A 24,770-nucleotide genomic window follows, 5' to 3' on the forward strand; every position below is an offset into this window, starting at 1 on the left:
GTCAAGGAACTTGAAGCTTAAAATATATAAAGCGATAATCACGGTTTTTGTAGTGAATGGTTGTAAAACATGGTCGCATACTTTAAGGAAAGAACGCAGACTGAAAATATTTGAGAATAAGATCCTAAGACGAATATTCGGATCCAGGAGGAACAGGAATGGAGAATAGTTGAAACGTCATAACAAGAACTGCATAATTTATACCGTTTACCAAACGTTGTTAGGGTCATCAAGTGTGAGAGGTTCAGGTGAGCAGGTCATGTAGCCAGAATGGAAGAATCAACCTTTGACCAACACACATTTACTTGGGTCGTGCGAGGAGTTCATAATCTAATCGCAGTTCACCTGATTTCCTTGTGATAGACAATATTGCCCGTGCCCATGAACTTTCTCGGACGCTCATCCTCATTTTCCTTCGACCAATTTCTCGATCTCTTTCCGCTAATTGTAATTCGAACTCCACCAAGTTTTCATATTAACGTTACCCACAGACTGCTTTTTTTGTGTGTTATAATAATAAATAAAGATTAAATTTATGAAGTCACCGCAACGTACTTGGTAAGGTGTGTACACCCGCTGCAAAAACTCTTCGGACCTCATATGAAAGCTGTCGTAGTAGGAGATCTATCACTTTGTATTCTTGTATCTGACAACAGTATTACTGCTGATAAGCGAGTTCAGTTCATTTCGTATTGTCGGTTAACATATGTAGGGTGGTTTCCTGCTATAGTGTGTGTTATAAATTGATTTGTTTTTGTATGATGCACTTTGTGTTTTATAATTTAGTACTGTGTTTGTGTAGAGCATTTGTGATATGCCAGGAAAGTACTGTAGTAGTGTGGAAAATGCCAGCATCATTGCATGGCCGGCATCAAAGCATATTCCAACTGTTCCGAATGGGAACTGTTAAGGTTCGACCGTTCGACGCCCATCATCTTCAGGTCGATACGACCCGCCATATACGGTTCCGACCGTTAGGTACTCCCAGTCTGTAATGGTTTGGGGATGTTTTTCAGGTGAAAATGGTGGTTTATATTTATCACAAAATGTTACGATGAACGCAGATCAGTGTATCGACGTTCTTCAGGGCCATTTAGTGGATATTCTCCATATCCACAACTGTGATTTGTCATGCATGATAACACTCCTTGAAACAAAGCTAAAAAGGCAGTGAATTTTGTTGAGGAGCAACATATCAAGATGCTAGAATGGCCTGGAAATAGCCCCGATCTAATTCCAATCGAAAATTGTTTGCATCATATGAAGAAATTCTTGGAACAGACGAAGCTTCACAACCTCCAAACAGAATTGAAGGAAATGTGGTGTATTGACATGGACTTAAACTATTTCCGAAATCTTAGTGACTCCATGCTTAAGCGCATTCAAATTGTTCTCAAAACCAAAGTCAACATGACTCCGTACTAATGCATGCATTGTCAGTTGTATGTGATACATTAATAATAGCTTTTCGCATACATTTTATGTATTTAATGTGTTTATGCTATGAGGTCCGAAGAGTTTTTGCGGCGGGTATATCCTTCTATAACAACTTTTCTACCGTTCTGTAAGACATCTACAATGATTTCATTCATAATCATTCCCTTTCACTAATCACCTGCCTCCTTTAGTATAATCGTGAGACGTTAAACTAAAGTTTGCTTCCTGCATAATCCGAGTTTTCGATAGTCCAAGATAGCTTTAGTCCCGTCCAACTTGAATTACTTAGACCAGGCTTGTGCAAATTGGAACAGGATGTGGGCCAATCAGAGAGGACTTCCTGGCGTCGAGGGTCGTACAAAAACATTTCCACAAGAATTGAACACTCATATTCAACGGAGAAAATTGCCCATCTTTCAGTAATATCACAGGAACACAAAAAGTGTTATAACAGTAGCCAAAATATTTATACTATTTTAGTAGAAAGCTTCCTTTCATGTTCTAAAGCACTCTCTAAGTGTTCGATGGTACACTGGATGTTCCAAAGGAGAGGCTTGTAACCAACTCAAGTTCGTGGTCCATGTTCGGGCAGCTATTTATTTGTAACCGTCTGTAGTTCTGTTCGCTGTCCTCGGCTCGTGGTATTACCAATAAGTATACTCCTGATACTTTAACTTACCTGGACAGGACGACGAAGACCTCTCCAAGAAAGGTTACAAACTGTTTCCCAAAAAAGCTCGTCGGTCTCAATAATGAGATGAGCATTAGGCGCCGAGAGGTTCGGGTGTCTCGTCTCGAAAACCTCACGGACGATCAGACGGTCATCCAGACCATAACGCACACAAACACCATTCATACATACAACGAAAACACACTGGGTTAATTGACACTATACTTATTTATTAGAACACTATTTTGAAAAAAGAATAACGAAGAGAAATGAGCACAACACTGGACACTAATAAATTTTGCCGCTGAAATTACGTTTTGCCCTTTACGGGAAATATAGCCCTTTCTATATAAATGATTATAATTCAGGTATCACTATAAATACTTTGCTCACACCATTAACACACTTGGGGGATTAGCACTGGGGAAAAGTTGTCTGGATCGTCCCACGATGAATCCAGTTGTTACGCTGAACAGTCCTGCAGCGTAAAGGTGAATCTTCGAAAAAAAAGATCTGCCCAGTGGGATACTGATATTGGTGGGCGCGTATATAACTTTTTAAACGCACAAGGTCTGAGGACCTGGGATTTCACTGATTGGGGCTAGCCGTAAGAAATCGTCCTTCACCGGCTAAATAGCTTGTGCCCCTTAACACAACTTATGTTTGAAGTTCAACGCGAGATGCGTGGTTGCATCTTCCAGACCTGGAGTCAAACTCCTCGAGCGTCCAAGCTCAAGCTACGGGTTGCAATGGTCAACAGAAAAGTGTTGGCAGTTCATTTCAAAAATTACTCAGTTACTCACCTGTATGCACATACAAACAGAATACGGAAAACAATTTATGTTAATTTTAGTCAACTGCCCATAATGCACTAGACACTGCGATAACTTTGGCGTGAGAAAGTACAGATAACGGGCTGGAATACAACGCAGTTGGTGCCACTTCGGCTACTGGGACATCTGGTCAGCCCGTATTTCTCTAATCTATTGTAATGTTTCCATAAACGATTAAAGAAAGCACTTAATTCAGTTCCCAATAACTATAGAATATATACTGTGCATATAATAAGTCAGGGAGAAACACTGAAATGGTTAGTCACTAACCGAAATGTTCTCAGCAAAAGCAACGTTTTAAATATATATATGAAAAAACGATGAAAGACTTCTTTGTCCAATTGTGTGGGAAAGAAGCAATTCCCACCAAAGAAAGAACTTATATGCGTTGCAGAATAAAGTATAAATCGAAAATAATAATCACTGTCTTCACGAAATATACAGGGCGTCCACAAAAAATCCTTCTATAACCTGGTAGCGGTTATATATGGTGTCTGAACGTGGAACGACCTGTCAAGTGCACACGTAGACAGGTTGAGAACCCTTGGCCGTCTGACGAAGTATGAATAAAATTAGGTCTTTCACCTGAAAATTTAAAATAAGTTAGTTGGCAACACTGTCATATGGTGTGAGACTTACGTGCATAGACGATGAATGGTTTTTCACCTGAAAAAGGGCTATTTAAAATAGTTAAAGAACTTGTTCACTCACTACAACATGATGAGGTTCCTGCATGAGCAATGTCCAATCCAAATGTTCCATAAAGTAATAAGATCCTCTTGAACAGTTGGTGCAGTTGGGTTTCCTTATCTTCCGTTTCTTCACATGTTGAAACCATGCTGTCTTCCTGTGTTGAGTATCCTCCGCGATTCTCCAACGATGAGTTGATGAGGGGAGAAGGGGAGTTTTTTTTTTAACACTGGTGTGAGAAACGAGACATGGTTATAACACCTGTATGATAACCTTTTTTTTTTTTTAAGTTCGCAGAAAGCGTTTATAGGGCTATTAAAATTCTTACCTTTTTTTTTTTTTTTAAATACAAATACTTTTCGTAAAATGTTTAAGTGTTCCGTTTCGATCACTTTATTTGATATAATATGAAGTAAATACGTTATAGGGCTATTTAAATGTTTTTTTTTTAAACACTAATAAATTCTTTTCATAAAATGTTTAAGTGTTCCGTTTCGATCACTTTATTTTGTGCAATATGAAATAAATATACACACACGATAACTATTCATGAAAACATCAACTTAAAGAATTTATCAAATATCTCAATAAAAATTAGTAAATATACTGATATCTGTATTTAAAATATCAAAATGTGAATGAATAAGCAAATAGCAAAACATATTAAAGGTACTGAAATATTAAAATTATTATTAAAGTTTCGATATCACTATAATATATTTGAAAAATATCAAAATCATTGAAAAAGTTAAATGAATGGAAATGTAAACACATGATAAACTGACAATATATAAACAAAATAAGATTTTCACATGTATGTCCATTTTTTTTTTTAACTGTGCCTCGTGTTGTTTGGCAGAAAAGAACGAAAAATCGTTTTTCAAAAATAAAAAAAATAAACTTAAGTGTCAAAATTGACGTTCATAGTAATCCCAAGAAATAAGCATGATTCTACATATCAAAGAAAAGATCGTAATTTCGTTGACATGTATGAAGAAAATTCGGCACGCCATAAGATCAAATGCCATCTGCTCGTCGTGAAAATCGAGACTTTAATTTAGTAATGCTCAATACAACAAATGATTTTATTCTGAAACAAAGTTATTATTAGCTTAAGCCTAAAATAATGGTTGTTGTTCACTTCCATAAACGTAAACATTGTAGGGTTACTAGAACATATGGGTATTATCTGCAAAAGAACTTATTAATGCAGCGTTGAAAACTATACGGTGTTGATCCAAGTTTTTCAAAGGTCTGAATCAAGGAAGTTGACTCACTAGTCCAAACATTCCTGAAAATAAATGGTCATTACACCATGAATTGACCAAAACCATAGGTGGGAAAAATGTGTAATACTACACGTACTTACACACACAATATGCCATCGACACCTGCGAGGCAAAAAAAACTAGAAACGAGGAAGGCCTGCAACCCTAGGCACTTACAAAATTGTTTCTGCACAAAACTGAAATATAAACATTAATATTCAGTAAACTACGCGTATGTTCCCTGGAACATAACATACGTCTTCCACCTAGAAAAAATGTGTAAACACACAAAATACAAATGCTCTCGTAGCATCGTAAAGATATGTCTCTATAAGACAAAATACATGAGACCTACTAAGAGAAAAACATGAGATACAAACAAGAATATAGTCAACGACATTACAACTTTCTGGTTGGTCTGAAACATCCAATTAAATTCCCTACAAAACAGCTGTAACAAGCTTCCTTAGGCATCTTCGCTACAAAATTTTCAAAATGGTCTTATTAACATATTAAAATTCAGTCATCGAGCATATGAAATAATTGACAGAAAGTAATTCTCAAAAAACGTTATGGCTTCATACTGTCGGAAAAAAAGAAAATAAGTTTATTTTTCGGGATCTATATCAATATTTCTGAGACGGCTGAAACCTCATAAATAATGGGCCATGTCGATTTTTGAAGAAAATCATCCGTCATTGGCAGTATGGGTGAAACCTAAAGATTTATATTCCAAAACCTTTGGCCATGTTGATTTCTGAAGGAAATCCTCCATACTGTTTGTTATGGCTGAAACCTAAAGGTCTGTATTTCAAAACCTTTGGCCATGTTGATTTAAAAAATCCTCCATAACAAAAACAATTTTACTAAAAAAAATTCCAAATAGTTTTGGGACATACTGTGATTAAAATATAGCTTTCTGAAAATTAATAAAAAAAATTACAACACCTTAACATACAAGTACACGATATAGTTACGATTCATAAACATTAAAATATTCACTAGAATATTACTAGACGTATAAATATACTAAAAAATTTAAACTAAGAATACACATATCTAGTTACAGGTTACTATTAAAATGAAAACGAAAATCTAAGATTAACACTAAAAAGAAATTTAACATTGATTATAAATGTAAAGTTTCATATTCTACGCATGAGATTACGTACTAAATTTTAATTATAAACATACACTAATGTATCTGTAATTAACAACTAAAATTTTTCTTATCCTTGGCATCTCGATACATTCCTTTTTTAATAAATTCTAAAAGAAAATCAAACATTAATTCTAAATAACATGTAATAACATATTTAAGAATTTCGAAAGTGGGAAGGGATTCTAAAAAAAATATTTTTTTTTAAATTTGAAAACAATAAAAATATATATATTATAACGCCAAAATATCTTCCCACTAGCTGGGAATACGGAACTGCGCCACTAGTTCAAGATTGCTTTTGGATAAATGCAATCTCCCTACGTATGTGATACTTTAATTATTTACTAAAAAATCTAAATTCAAACATCTGAAATAAAACAAGAAAAAATTAATGACATTAAACTAATAGTAAGTCAGTGATAAGGTTTCCAACACAAATGCAAAGCTGAAGTGCTACACGGAGCAAAGACAGAAAAAGAAAAGAATGAATCAGCTGTATACCGTCCGTTATTCGTCGACATTAACAGGTGATCGAAAATGCAGCGATTATCTTATCAAAATAAAGAAAGAAAAACGTGTTATCTGCTCTTTGCTGAACAGTTAAAAGCTGGAAGCAAAAAGGAGTATTGAAAGAAATGCGTAATTCTTCTTTTCGTATCCAGGTGTTCTATCAAAAACTAAAAGCAAAAAGAAAGAAAATGAATACATGTTTATCGCTTAGAAATGCGTCGCTCGCCGAGGAGAAAAATTTGTATCAACACACAAAGTCTCGGTTACTTTTTTTTTCTTTTTCTATGATTACTGTTTCTACTTTGATAATTACGGTTTGTTCGTTTATTTCTACGATGGTTACTTCTACGTACAAATCTATGCTTAATGTCACACAAATTGCGGTTCCTGTCTCGTTTGTGAGAACTCAGGTTACGTGGCCGTGATTTACGACTTCTTTTGTATCTGTTACTACCTTTTCGAGTGCGGTCTTGGTTCTGATTCCCTTTAAATTTCGTATTGTTTACTATCTGAACTTGGTATCTTTGCTTATTACAATAACTGTAACTTCGTTTACGCTTTTTCTCTCTATAGTTTGTGGTAGTTTGTTTTGTGCGCTTACGACCTCTGTCGTCTACAATCATATGTCCGTGGATTTCACTACTTCTGATACTACAAGTGGTGTTGCTAGATACTGAATGAATAAAATCATTATCGGATTTGTTACGAGGATGGTTTAGACTACCTGTCTCTGGTTGGAGTTCAGATTCCTGCGTTTCCTTTTCATTAGGAGTGTTAGTTTGTAGCTCAGGTTTAGATTCCAATGTTTTGTTTACACTAGGAATATCAGTCACTAACTGAGGTTCAAATTCCGGTGTTTCGTATTCAGTAGGAACATCTGACTGTAACTGGGGTTCACATTCCGGTGTTTTGTTTTCAGCATTTTCAGTTTGCTGACTATTTTCACGAAACACGTCGCGTAAAGCGTCTATCTTTTGACCTAATCCACTCTTTGACTCAACGAGATTCTCTTTCAAGCGAGCACAATTCTCTTTAAACTCAACACAGCTGTCTTTAAAATCAACTTTACTTTCCTTTATGTATCTCTCCATTTCTTCATTATTTTTATCTAGCTTTCGTTCTAACCTATCAAAATTCTCTTTAAATTGAGCAAAATTCTTTTTATTGTCTCTCATCGATTCTTCGAGAAGTGAACACATTCTAGTTATAATATCTACTTTCTGATGTTCCATTATGGACAAAAGTAAAATTTAAAACGTATGATTAGAATAAAATATATTATCACCAAAACATATGATTAAAATCACCTGAAAGAGATTTTTTTTTTTCAGATTACTGGTACTGAGCTGAAAAAGAAGTGATATATTAAAATATTTATCTTATGAGTATTCGAGCACCAACGGTCTCGATTCGGGTCGGTAGTTCGGGCGTCATTTATTTGTAATCAACCGAAGTTCAAGTCCCTGTTCGGGCCCCATTTATTTGTAACCGACTAGAGGTCTGGGTCCCTGTTCGGGCGCCATTTATTTGTAACCAACTCAAGTTCGTGGTCCATGTTCGGGCAGCTATTTATTTGTAACCGTCTGTAGTTCTGTTCGCTGTCCTCGGCTCGTGGTATTACCAATAAGTATACTCCTGATACTTTAACTTACCTGGACAGGACGACGAAGACCTCTCCAAGAAAGGTTACAAACTGTTTCCCAAAAAAGCTCGTCGGTCTCAATAATGAGATGAGCATTAGGCGCCGAGAGGTTCGGGTGTCTCGTCTCGAAAACCTCACGGACGATCAGACGGTCATCCAGACCATAACGCACACAAACACCATTCATACATACAACGAAAACACACTGGGTTAATTGACACTATACTTATTTATTAGAACACTATTTTGAAAAAAGAATAACGAAGAGAAATGAGCACAACACTGGACACTAATAAATTTTGCCGCTGAAATTACGTTTTGCCCTTTACGGGAAATATAGCCCTTTCTATATAAATGATTATAATTCAGGTATCACTATAAATACTTTGCTCACACCATTAACACACTTGGGGGATTAGCACTGGGGAAAAGTTGTCTGGATCGTCCCACGATGAATCCAGTTGTTACGCTGAACAGTCCTGCAGCGTAAAGGTGAATCTTCGAAAAAAAAGATCTGCCCAGTGGGATACTGATATTGGTGGGCGCGTATATAACTTTTTAAACGCACAAGGTCTGAGGACCTGGGATTTCACTGATTGGGGCTAGCCGTAAGAAATCGTCCTTCACCGGCTAAATAGCTTGTGCCCCTTAACACAACTTATGTTTGAAGTTCAACGCGAGATGCGTGGTTGCATCTTCCAGACCTGGAGTCAAACTCCTCGAGCGTCCAAGCTCAAGCTACGGGTTGCAATGGTCAACAGAAAAGTGTTGGCAGTTCATTTCAAAAATTACTCAGTTACTCACCTGTATGCACATACAAACAGAATACGGAAAACAATTTATGTTAATTTTAGTCAACTGCCCATAATGCACTAGACACTGCGATAACTTTGGCGTGAGAAAGTACAGATAACGGGCTGGAATACAACGCAGTTGGTGCCACTTCGGCTACTGGGACATCTGGTCAGCCCGTATTTCTCTAATCTATTGTAATGTTTCCATAAACGATTAAAGAAAGCACTTAATTCAGTTCCCAATAACTATAGAATATATACTGTGCATATAATAAGTCAGGGAGAAACACTGAAATGGTTAGTCACTAACCGAAATGTTCTCAGCAAAAGCAACGTTTTAAATATATATATGAAAAAACGATGAAAGACTTCTTTGTCCAATTGTGTGGGAAAGAAGCAATTCCCACCAAAGAAAGAACTTATATGCGTTGCAGAATAAAGTATAAATCGAAAATAATAATCACTGTCTTCACGAAATATACAGGGCGTCCACAAAAAATCCTTCTATAACCTGGTAGCGGTTATAGGCTTTCAAAGTAGACACAAGTTATCCAGAAAAAGGTTTTAATTCAGTTTAAGAGATTACGTAAGAAATACATCTACAATAACGGATCGGGCAAGCCGGATGGCCCAAGACCCGGCTGTTGCACATGCCTGACTTAGACTGTACTGTATTTTAAAAATGATAATCAATTAATTAATAATAAATAGAGGCACTGATGAGCGCCATACATAAAATTACCCTCTGTATTTCGTGTCTTTTCAACTGTCCTGTCCTGTCGTGGTTCGGATTCTACGTTAATCAATAGGTCCACGTCTCATATAGCCTCGTTGCTGAACGGGACGTTAAACTCAAAATCAAATCAACTCAACTGTCCTGTGTAACAAATTGAAAGAGAAAATAAGGTTATAAGCTGTATTCTTGTTTTGCTGTTACTTAAGAGAGAAGTGACCATATCTACTGTATTTTAACATGCTTTGTTATTTTTATGTACGTCGTTGCCGCTCTGAATAACAAATTGCTTCTTTTTCTTTCTATAGGATGCCGAAGATCTGTTCGCAAACATTTGTCGCCCTACTGATAATTCTTCCATTCACACAAGGTGAGTTCACCCATTACGGAAACAGTGAAGAGGACATAATACTTCCAAGAACAAAGAGTGGTACAGAATTTATGAAAATGAGCGTGTCGAAGTTTCCTTAGTAGCATTCTTGTGTCAATTTCATTATGTTTTTTGTTACAAATACCTCTTCAGAGCTTGTTACATTCATTCACATGTCTGTAACTGCTTATGTTCTGATTCGTCTGTTCCCTTCATGCTACAATTTGTTGCTCTTTATACTAAGATTTCCGAATTTGAAACGCATGGTTGTTAAAATTCAGTCTCGTTACCAGTTGTGGTAATAGCAGTTCCGGTGTGGGGAGGTGACTTTTAGGATTCTCTCATTTGATTGGTTTCGTACTGCACTCATTACGGAACCTTTGACTATTCATAATTCTAGTCTATGTCTATATACTTTTAACGACTTTTTTTCTTTATTGGTGTAAGCAAGACTTCAAATGTATAATGAAATTCTTAACGTTTGCATATTGAGTGCAGAAAATACACCTGTGTTTTCTGGATACAAATCAGAAAGAAAATGAATAAAGAAACATGATCGACATTGCATTCAGTTTTAAATTTAAATATACTTCCTCAGACATGTATGTGCATTTGTCAAATAATCCTCGGAGCATTATATTTCGCTGAAGTCAAAGGAGAGCTATTGTAAATGATGTATTCAGATTCCAGGTTCCATAGGCCATTGAATTCGTTAGTTAGTCTATACATTTGTAAGTACATCAATAGTTATATATTTGTAACGATTTATTAATGATGATGCGTCTCATAAACTTTTAAAAAATTCTCATTTTAAATTTATTCTGCCATTAATAATGATGTACCAGTTTGCGTACAATATTTGTGGTACATGAGTTCAAAACGCAATATCATTCCCTCTCTCTTTAACCATTCTTTGAGCTAATTTTTGCATCATTTTTCAGTTTCAATACGAAATTGTCAAGATTTTTAAATAATATTATTGAGACACGATGAGTGGAATGTAGCTTTCGAGAGGAAGTCACGAAACATATTCCGGGCTTGGAGAACGTGCCTTTATGGAGACACCTCACCTAACACACCTCTCCAAAAATACGTAAGAAAGACTGGATTCCTTTATTTAGCAATTCGCAGTGAAATGAAAGAAAAGAAAAAAGCAATTTGTGGTTCAAATTATGGTAAAATTGTAGGACATTCATTTGTTTCTAGTATACTCTGGAAGCAACCAACTTTTATCATGTTTTAATGTTGACCTTTACTGTGGAGAAAAATGTAGATGGAATTTCTATCATGTTTATTTGTTGGTGTTTCACATCTTGATTTTCGCCAAAATCCGTGGGTTGTAGGCAAAGAGGCTCTTTCTGCTGACGATTTATTATCACGCATTATATCGAAAGAAGGAAATGGTCCAAGAGATTAATCATATTTCAGATGTTATGCGGGTTAGACATATTTTCGCATGTCGATACAAACTTTAAACAAAAAAAGAAAGAAATTGGTGACGTAGTCGATAGAGCATTCACTGCTATCACCGAAAGTTCCTGCGCTCAAAACATGGGTGTCTGATATAGTCCAGTCAAAATATGGTTTGACCCGGGAAAAATTTGACTCTGTTTCGACTTTGTGGTAGAGAAAAGCAATCTAAACAAGATATAAAAAATGTAACAAAATCTGACTTGTATTTTCCCGCCATTTTGGATAATGGAACTGAACACCTTACTTTGAAACAGCAGGTATATCTTTCCACGGAATTAAGATAAAAACTTCGTTTCTGTGTCAAATTGGTGGTAATAGATCGTAGAAGTGAAGAAAATTGGTAAGGTTGGTGCAATGATGCCGTCATATTGAAAAATGGCGCCTGTTCTCCCCAAAACTACCTTACACTCGGTTTGTTACTTAAAGTAATTGGCACATAACTATGAAACCGTTAAAGATACCAAAACCTCATCCATATTAAAAGTCGTAGAGTAGAATATGTTCTTTCCATTGATATTAAAATGGTTTCGTTGTCTTAGAAACTAAGCGAGATAGACCATGTTATATGGCGAGAGTATCCCAGTAATGAGGTAGCGATACATGTAGTAAAAATCGTAATGATTTTATTTTTCACCGCATTCTGCTGTTCAGTTTCAAATCAAATCAACAAGTTAAGTATTTCACACATAACTACATATACATACATACATACATATATATATATATATATATATATATATATATATATATATATATATATATATATATATATATATATATATATATATAATGTACAGTATCAAATCAACCAAATCTACTGAGTGCCAGTGAGATTAACAAAAAAAAGAGAGATACCAGGAATAAATGAATGATCACTTGGTGTATATATAGTAGAGAATGATTGTAATATCATCAATCAATAATAAACGTTCATTATTTAATATGTTCTCATCCTTACTCGAAATGATCGTCATTTTGATTATCTTCAAACTCAAGCGGTATGTCGTACTCATGTGGGCTGTTCAAGCACGCTGAATCCCGACATTCTCCACATGCAGGTGAACAGTCCAGATTATGGCTTCGGCGAGAACAACGACCTGATTGACAGTCTGTCTTACTGTTACAACAGACCTTTCTAATATGTTCTTAGATGCAGGAAATAAATCTGTTAGTATTGGGAGTAGTTATCCATCCCCATTCTGTTGGTAGCAACCGATCATTTCCCCTCCACAGTTGAGTTTGGTAGTAAGCTCTCACACTGTGGAACTTAGCTGCTGCTGAAGTTGGTGGAAGGCTTAATTGAAATAGTATTTCTTACACTTTTATGCTGAAACGTTTAAATCGGAGCACATCAAGAGTGCCTGACTGAACCATTGTATATTGCAACTGTTGCTTTCTCACTTGCTGCTACAACATCTTTGGTAGTTGCTGATGGATCTTTAAAAACGTCTGCACATTTGCATAAAGCTGTTCTTTTCATTAGCATTTTTATATCTTTCCCTTTGCCCACGTTGAAAAACTGAGACGTAGATTCACAACCTTGAAAGGCATGTGCAAACGGAAGATTTTAAATGTCGTTGACTCCCAAGCTGCTTTGGACTGCTCGAACATGCCACTGATGTGGATTGTGCATTCCCTTTCTTATTCTGGGATGAAAAAAATATTCTTATAGGCAGCATGTGGTGACAAAGAAGAATCAGTACATCGGTATCATCAGCAACAACAATAACATCCTTCTCGCAAGCACTTCCACCGCAGTCTGTGCAATTAATAAATCCGGATATCCTTTTACATGCACACACTGACATTCAATTCCTTCTAAGTGAGAACTGAGCATGTTGATGAACCGTTGTTTGTTCATTTTGTTTGGTAAGAAGTTTTATTTTATGATGAGGTTGCTGTTAAGGGATATTAGACCATCAGGGCTGCCATTCTTTCCATATCTGCTGGTGTGTGTTGCGTCTTTTACAGATGGATCATGAGAATATCCATCGAAAACAATTATTGCACTGTCATAATGATGTTGAATGTGCACTGCATAATTCCTGCAGATATCCAAAAACGTAATGGCTAGAATCCATGGTACATGATGTAACAGAGCACCTTCATCCAGAATGTAAACGCTGTTGACAGGTTTTGCTTACTGTGTTTCTTTAGCAGCAGTCCACAAGGCACCCGCAGAACTGATTTATTCGCCTGTCATGGAAGGAGGGTCGAATCAAAGAGTACTGCTGGATAGCTGTACAGTTTGTGCTTTAAGAGCAGTTCTGTTGGTATTTTTTTACTAGTTGCAACTACGGCGAGTCGTTAAAACAAGAGACAGGGATCGATTTGTACAACTTCTTATTAAGTTTTCTAAGCTTTTTCATTGCCATTGTTACGGCCTGTGCTCTTCATTTAAAGGTGTAAGATTATACGTTCTTACCAATCTTAGAACGAAGTATGCTTTCTCCTACTTCTTTGGCTTGATCAACATTTACATTCTTAGATGCACCCATACCTGATATTATGCTGCGCAACGAGAAATCCGCGTGGAATGGGTTTCTGTCAGATATTTTAACAACTTGTCTGTGTCTTCATCCCTTCGACTTCGGGCCTGAGAAGTTTCACTGTGTTGCTCGCTTGTATTGTACTTCACTCTAGTCAACGCTTGCATGGCACAGTTACCTTCAATACATTGCATCATTGACAACACTCATAGATTTACTTGAGAGTCTGTCATTCCCCTTCTTCTTGTCAGGCCTCCGCTGGATTTTATGGTTCTCATCAGAACTTGTTTGATGAAATGATCTACTGGTAGTGCTGCCCAGTATTTTTCAGAACGTCGGACAACGTAAAATTCTTTCTGAAACATAGAGTATACATAGAGGTTTATGCTATGCAAGTTTTCCATATCTTGCAAATGAATGTGGATGGTCTTTGCATAAAAGTTATGTCCTGAGGAAGCAAGGAATGGAAGTATCTCTCTCAGAAATCTAATGTACATATCCCAGTCACCCCGTTCTTTCACCAGGGGCCCAATGACTCAGTGATAGAGCGTTCACCTCCGGTGCTTGGGGTCCCTGGTTCGATCCCAGCTCACACTGTGTGGACTTTGTGGTGAACAAACACCGTGCTCGTGGATTTTCTCGGGGTTCTCTCGTTTCCTCCCACTTTATTCATTCCACCATTTCATTCATTTCTCATAATCACCATCTCCTTTAGCCTAAAGCGGCCTAAGCGTGGGACGTAAAACTTAAATATTTCTTTTCATTTCCGTTCTTTCACCAGTTATGAACTGTTTCAGAATACTAATTATTTGCATGCACTGTATCCACAGCCTAGACATTCTGCTTGATGCAGTCTTTGTTTCCTTCCAAGTTTCCATCATCTTCCTTACCTGCAGAAAATCGGCTTTGACCTCAATTGTAGGTACATCAACCTTCTCCTGTGTTTGGCCTACTGTCGCATGTTCTTCTGCAGCGATAGTCTCTCTTGCTGTTGACCCAGATGTATCTTTGAACGATATATTTCGTTGAAAGTACTATTTATATGCATAGCTCGATATATGCTTACGCACACACTTTTCTACTAAGGTCCAGGCTTTATGTGAATAATATATTCGTCACTCAATTTAACTCTTATACAATATGAAATTGAGTAAAACGTTTTCATTGACTGAGGCAAATATGTATAACATTGCAGTCTCTATATTACGACTTCAACATAATAAATAAATAAAATTGCTGGTACGGTTTTCCCAATATCGTAATTTCTTATATTACACCTTGAACACTATGAATTAGATACCTTACTTGATCGGCAATCCTATTACAGTTTTTCTCAGTCATTTAATTGCTTCTGTATTTCAGTGCCCGACAAAATATTCTACATATTTTCATCCATAAGATCTATATGAAGAAGCGACGTCACGAACCATAGCCGCAAGCATAAGCACAGGGAGTGCGCAAATGGACCTCATAATATAAGAGAACATTTCATGCGAAATCGGTGACTCACAGATTTAGATAAACGTCTGCAACGTGGATAAAGACTATTTGATCTACCGTAAAATGCAGCTCAGTCTTATTCGCTATTCCAGCGAATGTTTGATTGGCTTTTTAATAAAGCAAACAACAATCTTACATGGGATGTGGTCCAGTTATATACTTCACTAATGTTATTATTATTACTTTTTATTTATAATAACAATTCAGATAATTCTCCTTATTAATTCAATAAGAATTTCTTTCATTTATTTAAATAAAAAATATATAGCCTAAGATTGCGTACTTCAACGATATAAAACACAACACTTTCACCTTTAAAATGGTATAGCTCGCTTAGTTTCTAAGACAACGAAACCATTTTGATATCATTGGAAAGAACAGATTCTACTCTACAACTTTTATTACGGATGAGGTTTTGGTATCTATAACGGTTTCATAGTTATGTGCCAATTTCTATAGGTAACAAACCGAATGTAACTAAATTTTGGGGAGAACAGCCGCCATATTTCAATATGACAGCACCACTGCAGGGCTTTTCCAGCTTTCCTTACTTCTATGATCTATTACCATCAATTGACACAAGAGCAAAGTTTTTATCTTAATTCTGTGGGAAGATTTACCTACTGTTTCAAAGTAAAGTGTTCAGTTCCATTATCCAAAATGGTGGGAAAATACAAGTCAGATTTTGCTACACTTTTATGTTGTTTAGATCGCTTTTTTCTACCATAAAATCGAAACAGAGTTTCTGTTAGAATTTGTTCCGGGTAAGGTACCTTTTTTTCATTATTTTGACTGGCCTAATATTGGTTTTGTGGTAAATGAATACCTCGTGGCGGGTTTTCTCGGTTTCTCACGTTTCTTCCCTTATTCACATTCTTTTCGTCCTTACACCATTAACTCAATAGTTACCATCTCGTTTATGAAACGTTAAACTAATTGTTTAATGTAAAATGTTAAGTGTTTAGAGCCTGCCATACTAAAAATAATACAAAATTTACCATTTTTCTTTTGCTTGTTTACTCAGAAATGAAAGGAGATAATGAAACGCGTCTTACCACAATCATAGATAATGTTATTCTACAACAGAAAATGTGAACCTGAAGAATTTTCAGTGTTGCCAGAATAACATTTTCCCCAAAATCTAAGTTAAGGCAGCGACTAGAGGAACGAACCCAACTGCATTTGATTACGTATCATGTTTTGAAATCCTATGAACTACTTTTTAAATAATACTTGTATTTAGTTCGTAATAAAGAAAATAGTTTTAACATACAGTTATTAAAATTAAATAATAATGTTATTTAAGAAGTATTCCACAGGATACCAGAACAACATAATACGTAATCAAATGCAGTTGAGTTTGTTCCTCTAGTCGCTGCCTTAACTTAGATTTTGGGGGAAATGTTATTCTGGCAACACTGTAATTTCTAGGAATGTCAACACTGAAAATCCTTCAGGTTCATATTTCGTGTTGTAGAATAGCATTATCTATGATGGTTTTAAATTACATTTCATTATCTCCTTTCACTTATGAAAAACAAGCAAGAGAGAAATGGTAAATTTTATATTATTTTCAGTATGTCGGGCTCTTAAGCAAGGAGCTTTAATCTGTCAATAACCGTAAAACACCTTGGGGAATTGTGAAACTATCTATTTGCAACGATTGATTTCTTTCACCCGTGTAAATAATGTTCGTGGAAGTGATCTTATTTTTCTCAGAAATAAGCTATTCTCTGCACTCGCTTTCTGATGTGGAAATTCAGTTTACTTTCTCGATACTATTTGTTGCTGGAAAACAACATTTTGTAAATACCCAAATGCGCAAACCTAATAGGTAATACAAAATAATAGAAACATGACTACAAGAAATTTCAAAGGAACAAATAGAAAGCTGGGAATGAGTGTATACGCTTTACTATCGTATATTAAGCGCACGATCATGTTACATTGTGTACGTGTTTTAATTCAGCAATTTCATTTCTTATCTCACACGGGATGTGCACGGTTCTGAACATGGAATCTGGGGTCAACCTAGATATGTTCCAGAAATACTCGTCATATTATGGAAGAATCCGGTTGCAAAAGTTCCCTCGGGCCTAACCCAGCCAACCCCAAAATAGGGGGTCCGATAAAGCAATTGAGCTATCTTGTTGACCTATAGATCAAATTACTTTAGCGACCTCTAGAATATTGATCAGGTGTTTTTTTCACGATTCTTCCCGAACGACACAAAAGATTAGTGTGAAAGCATATTTCAGCCAGTTTGTCCTACATACCGAGACCTACAAAGAAACCAACCCTGAAACCGTGACCTACTCTCCAAGACAAGTAGTGTGATATGTCGGAGGCTATACCTTGACAGACACCACCTCTGTGACCTGTCATTGGCTCACTTTAAGTATATCACAATTTATACAAAATATACATTCCAAAAATTTCATGCTATAGGATGTACCCAAGATAGAATCCGAGGATAGACTCATGTCTCACCCGTCAAGAGATGTTGGATATGCCGCACGCTGGATCGTGACCGAGTATGTATAGCTCGTGCACTGTAAGAAATGAAACAGCATTTAAACATCTTTAGTACAGATGTTAAGGGAGAAATATATCAAGTGTGTGTTTATAAAATGTGCTTCGCGTGTCCGAAAACGTTATTTCTCCAAAACCAGTATCTAGTATGACATATCTAAAACACTTCTTCTCGGAAACAGTTCGAAAACAAAGTGATGGCATACATTTTGCACATTTTGTACATATATCTGGGACATACTTGGACAACATAGTATCTGAAAAAGGGTGAATATGTGTTGTCTGGAGATTTTCAGAGTGTCGGTAATGTGTACAGTGTCCTACTGTGTCTAAAAGTAGTTCTGTATTTTTTGCAGTGTACAGAAGTATTAACAAAGTCGACAGTAACCACATGTGAAACCGACCCCATTGGTTACCCCTTAAAGGGGACTAAGCCTTCTTGGCACGAGAAGCCTCGGGTCATGAGAGGGAAAATTCCCTAGCTGGATGTTGTTCGCCAGGGCGTGGTCTTGGTGTATAATGTGAGGACTACGTAACTCCTACGTCACGAGTCATTCAGTCCACGTCATGATAATGAGCCTCCCTGTTTGCTCCAGGTTGACCATTGTTGCGCAGGCAGTGGGGTTGAAGACACCAGCTGCATATAATGAATGTTTCCTGCATACAGTGCTCGTCACGTGATTTGTGACACGTCATATTCTCACTGTTTTTTCCAAAACTGAAGCATAAGTCTTTCACTGTCTGGAAAGTGAATCCATTCGGTAAGTCGATATAACCAATCTTTCCAAACGCGTACGTAATCATGTTTCTGAATTTTGGTGACTGTAACTGATTGCGTACCAAGCCAATCATGTGGGCGGCGAAGAAACAATTTTTCATGTCGAACCTGTCACTCAACCCATGGTCTCGATATACTTGTGGATCCTCTTTGAGGTGTACTTAACTTGAAGGATGAAGAAAAAGCCAAATAGATGAAATTTTGCTGTCATTCCTTCGGTTATAGTTTCAACATCCATCCCCTCATAAATTTCATAGAGCTTTGTATCCGATGTGAGTTAGGCCCGACGGAACATTTGCAAGGGGATTCTTCCATCACATGACGCGTACTTTCTGAACATATATAGGCTGACCCCAGATTCCATGTTCAGAACTGTGTACCGTGTTAGGAACTTAACAATGCTTAAATCCGTAAGACTAAACAGGAAAAGGAAAAGAATGAGCAAACTTAAGTTGATTTGATTCAGTGGAACGAGGCAACGTAGTTGCAAAATAAAAATATTTTATACAGTGGTCAACAACAAGCGTTTATTTACGACAGCATCTTGTTATATAGACAGGCGATCAAGAACTGGGGTGGGAGTGCTTACGAGCTGCTGATTAATTTCTTGTACATTTGTTTAACATCACTCCTGGTTTAGTATTGTTCAAGTTGCAGAGACTGAATAGAAAGTAGAGATGTTTTAGTGTGGTGTCGCACGTATTCAGTGTTGATAGCAAGTATATCAGCTTCTAAGTACTCCAATATCATAATCAATCCTTCCTTCTTGTTCTTGCTTAGTACTAAAGTAACAAATTTTATGGTGGAACGTCTTTTTGCTGAGTAACATGAAGATTAGAAAGTATTTACAAATGACATCGTCCATCTCCATTTCAGGAGCAGTTAGCGTCTTTCTTAGTCAAGGGTACAAGTCAGTACCTTGAGTTGTTGCATCATTCTATTCGTACTTCATCTGCACAAAAATTGAAAATGTCTGATGTTGCGTATTCAAATATGGATTCTACGAGCTGCAAGTGGGTAGGAATTCGGGGACAAAACAATGTTGTTTATACAGGGATTTAAAAAATATATAAAAACAGAATTACTGAAGTATATTGAAAGTCAAATGACACACATCACTGCGGACTCCAGCTAAGAATGTGAAAGTATTCAAACTTACGTTTCCAGACAGTGAAATTGCCTGGAAAATACCGCTTCAACATGACAAAATACAAAACACTTCAGTTTACCCGGCATCACCATGCCAGAATGAGGTAATTCAGTTGTTAGAGGAGTGGCACTACTATGATATGGATTTTGATTAATTTCTTAATAAAGTGTCTCAAAAGAAATAGATGAACATGCATGTACGATTCTTAAGTACCGTGAAAGTGCATTCTACAAAACATAATTCAAATTTTAATTGATGACCCCAATGTACAATTTAAATTTTTTGTGTAACTTTAAGTTAGATATCAAAACGTTACCAAATGACTCTGTAATACGTGATACAGAAGATGTGGCTTACTTTGCGCGGGAACATTTAAGGCTGGATTGAGATGAGGAATTGGAGACTTGTTGAATTTCTAAGAGCTCTGTATAACTTATTTAAGGATATTTCGTCACTGTCTGGTGACTACACCCACTGTAGAGGTACAGAAAATTTCTAGTGAAGTTTAGTTCTGTGCTGGTTGAAAATAAAGTATTGCTCAGGACTTGACTTTGACTTTTATCCGTATCTTCTGTTATAAATTGAAAGTATCAAAAAGGACAAGAAATTTTCCTGCTATTTGAGCTATCGGATCATGTTAATTATACTGGAAAAAAGTAATAGGTTTATTCCTAAATGTAACAATTTTCAAATCACTCACTTCACAATTAGACTCTTTACTTACAAATTTCAGATTAATTTCCTCCTCAGTCCATTTCTTTATAACACTTAATCCGCTGTGATATAACAAAAAAGAAAGAAAAGAAAAAACTTTGTTCTTCGACTTCGTGGATACAAATCAATGTGGCAAATTAGGAAAATCATCTTCCTCTGAAAAATGGCGGAGACATTGCTTCTGCTACACGTACTGTATTTTAGAAGTGTCAACCAATAATGGATATGAACGTTTTGGATTTTCACCGAAATTGCAGGAAGTGTCTACAGAAATGTGTTATACTCCTGGAGAAATTGCCTTTAAATTATAAATTGGTTGGAGCTTTTTGTATTTGAATCTCAATTTTTTGCAGGATTTGATATTTAGTCTGTTTTAGTTGAACTAATTGAAAATAAGTGGTTAGGTGGCAATTGAGCAGATAAAGTTATGAGGTAGTTCAGATAATTATGTTCGAGTCCAAATTGTAAAGCAATTATGAGTCAGTATTCTAGAAATGGTCAGCATTTTGGTGACTTCCGGTCAAAGAATTTGGATATTTCAGAGTTGAGTGGTTTAAGGTATGTTGTTAAAATGATCTTCGTTTTCTCTCATGGAAATTCAAAAGTTGAGAAAAAGGATTTTCAGTGTAGCACCTAATTTAAAACAACAAATTTTAGTAATGCTTAGACTTGTGTATGATTCAGTAGCTTCTTTTGGTAGCCTTGAGAAATTACCCAAACTACATCCATGATTCATTATGCTCGTACTCCTTTTTAGAAGCAGCAAACCAATGACTAGAGAAAAAGGAAAGCAAACCAGAAGTTTAAGACAGAAAAATAAAGCTCATTTTCAATGAGCTTGATGCGAAGAAAACTAAAATAATGAAAGATATGCGCAATATTAGTGAGGAAATAAAGCGCTTGAAGAAGTGAACTGAATTAGTATATAACACTATTGTTTTTCTTTTCTTCTAAAGATATGTTGTTAATATACCGCAGCCAGTTTTATTTAAACCTATCCGTTGTTTTTCGATCAGTCTCTCACAGTGACGTTTTTTTCCCTTTCTTATCCCTTATAAATTCCGACATTTTAAAAGGTAAATTATAGATTTTCAGTTAAGCGACTACAGCATCATCCCTATTTATCGTAGGATCATTGTTCATACATCGGTTTACACACAATATAGCAACCTTTCAAACGATGCCATTCACATTTCCTTATCATGTCCCTGAGGCGGGAAATTATGAGAGAAATCGGGATTTTCTCTGAATTCCTTTCTTTAAAAAAAAATTGAGCCCGTCTGGACCTCCCTGTGTTAACTCCTAGAGATCTGAAAATCAACTGAAAAATAATAAGGGAAGTAGTAAACGCGTATACAAAATTTCAAGCTTCTTGAATAGTAATGGCGGGAAAAATATTTACCAATGATCCCCCACGATGCCCCAGATTACCGCAAAAGACCCTAATCTCAGGTAATACAAATCCTGAGACATCCCTATTTATCCTAGGGTCATGTTTTGTACCTCATTCTCTTGAGACTTTCAAATGGTACCATTCACATCTCATCGTCATGTATCTGAGGCGGGAAAATCGCACGAAGAAAGGGATTTTTGGTTAAAATGTCTCTCTTCTTTACATTTTTGCCCCTCTGGACCCCCTGTGTTAATGCAGAGATCTCATAAATACTACTCGGTGGGCCGAATGTTTGTGCAAAATTTCAGTCTTCTAGGTGCAAAAGTAAGCCCGCCAAAAAGTAATAAAAATAGGCATAACAAAATAAGTTATGACGTAATCACCCCAATGTCTCGACGCAGGAAGTCGTGAAACCATACGCAACGTGTTCTATAATGCCTCTAGACTTGAAAAAAAACTAAGTAAAAAGCTGTATTGGTTCTTTTTTAATCGAGTAATGAAGACACTGCTTTACCACCTAAAAATAGGAACTAGAACTCCAAAGGGATATGTAACGAGACTTTCATCAAATGACCAATTACTAAATCTACAGATTAAACTTTGAGGGAGGATGTTTAGTTTCTTGCTTTGTGCAGGAGTTTTTATTGGGTAATTGATAATAAAATGTTTTGTATTTATTTATTTATTGCTCTCATTATTCTCGTTAATTAGGGAGTTATATATTGTTTATGTGCCATCATTGTCATGTTTTCTTAGTCTTGTTTTTCCATTCGCATGGGAAAGTAAGTCTGTGTCCCTAATTACTTATCAGAGAAAATTTCAAAATATATTTAGAGAACCTGGAATTGTCAGAGAATTCCTTCCTGTGATTTGTTTTAGCCATCTTGATACACAAAACCAGTGGCGCACGCATAATTTCATCAGTCTGTGAAGAAAATTGCAGAGCTCTCTCAATATAATAACAAACGGAAAATTTGCGTTAGTATCGTCATTATCACAAATTCACTAAGTCAGTTTGTCAGGACGCTTATCACAAACTAAACCATAAATTCTGTGTTGCGTTGACGCAAAGCGATATTTAATGTGGCCTCTGAAAAAAGTGTCAATAGAATAAGGTAAATTTTATTGGGTTGACCCATAAGTGTTCGCGTTTTTTTTTTTTTCTTCTTTTTCAGTGAAATTTTTGCATGAAAAACAAAATGTTGTGGCAATGCGTGTTGTGTTATTCGATATGGCATTACGTGTTTTACAAAATGGTGTGTTCAATTTTTTTTTAATACTCTTACATTTTCTGTTCTTTTCAGGTCATTAAAATGGAGGTCATTTTCGACACCTGCTGTTTGGGTTTAATCAAGGTGCCAAAGCTACAGAAGTTGTTCGAGAGATTTGTGAAGTTTATGGCGAAGAAGCATTGCTTCTTAGGACGGCTCAATGTGGGGTAAGCAATTCAAAGACGGCAATTTCGACTTCAAAGACGTGCATCGCACCGGAGTGACTGACGACTAAATCAGCTTGTTGACGAAGATCCACGCCAAACAACAGGAGAATTCTCAGAGATAATGGGGTCTCCCACAATGCTGTAGAGCGCTACCTTCACTCGGTGGAAAAAGTTGGGCGCATGGGTTCCCCATGCTTTGACCCACAACAAAAATAAACGCGCCACGATCGCCGCCGGTTTGCTTGCCCGTCATCGGTCAACACATAGATACAAGCAGCGATTCCTCGCCATAAACTTCACAAATCTTTCAAACACTTCTGTAGGTTTGGCACCTCAATTAAACTAGAACATCAATAGGTGTCGAAAATGCTTTTTTCTGTCGACTTGACGCTCCATTTTAATGACCTGAACAGAACAGAAAAATATCAGCATAAAAAATCTGAACACGAGATTTTGTAGAGTACATGAAGCTCTATCGAATAACATCATACACATTGCGACATTTTTTTTTTTTCAAGCAAAATTTTCACTGAAAGAAAAACGAAAATACTTAATGGCCAACCCAGTAGCACAGGGTTGCGATGTTAAACTAATAAAAATAAATATAAGAAAAAACATTGAATGCAAAGGTATATTAATGACATACTGTAACATTCAATAGTTACAGCATAACTGTTATATCTGTATACATAGTTTCCTTCATCTTCGAGGTATTTCTGGCTTTTCAATTAATATGAGACGTTGCGGGTTGTTAGGGCGAATCCAGCAGTCTTGTTTCCTGAAGAGACACTCTGGGCGGTCAAAATAATCGTCTATTTATTTTGAAAGTGTATTTAAGGAAACAGAAACTACTTCCTCGAACTATATACATGGGAACGAAACTGGCTCCTACAGAGCACTTTGTTATTACTATTCCAAATATCTCACATGTAGTTTGCGAGTGTTTATATTACATAAACCCCTACTACCTGAAACACCTCATATTATTTCTATTGCTCATCATAAATGTATCTATTTAAGTCAAATATATCCTTCACTGATAATGCTCTTCTTTTCAGACGTTCATACTCAGAGTATTTCATTGCCTGCTAATTGGGATCCTCGATCTATGGTAAGAGAATAATTTTCTTTATAGTTTGTTTCTTCAACCAGAGTTGAGTTCGTATATAAAAGAATGCCATCCTCTACGTATGG

The 24,770-nt window shown here is 36.3% G+C and overlaps 1 protein-coding gene across 4 annotated transcripts in view; it reads left to right on the plus strand.

Moving 5' to 3' along the window:
• Positions 1-24,770, plus strand: part of LOC145692699 (protein sex-lethal-like) — a 272,232-nt gene that overhangs the window by 240,380 nt on the left and 7,082 nt on the right. For 3 of the 4 annotated variants that reach the window (XR_014132629.1, XM_081768102.1, XM_081768103.1), the window contains 2 exons: positions 10,048-10,109; positions 24,635-24,687. Coding sequence is in view for 3 of the 4 variants with exons in the window: in XM_081768102.1 (XP_081624228.1) it covers positions 10,049-10,109; positions 24,635-24,687 (114 nt within the window). In the remaining variant the exon portion in view is untranslated. The remainder of the gene's footprint in view (positions 1-10,047; positions 10,110-24,634; positions 24,688-24,770) is intronic. The other variant, XM_081768107.1, reaches the window with a different exon arrangement.

This window comes from Thermobia domestica, chromosome 8, assembly GCF_964235325.1.
Source record: "Thermobia domestica chromosome 8, izTheDome1.hap1.1, whole genome shotgun sequence".
Lineage (NCBI taxonomy): Eukaryota > Metazoa > Arthropoda > Insecta > Zygentoma > Lepismatidae > Thermobia > Thermobia domestica.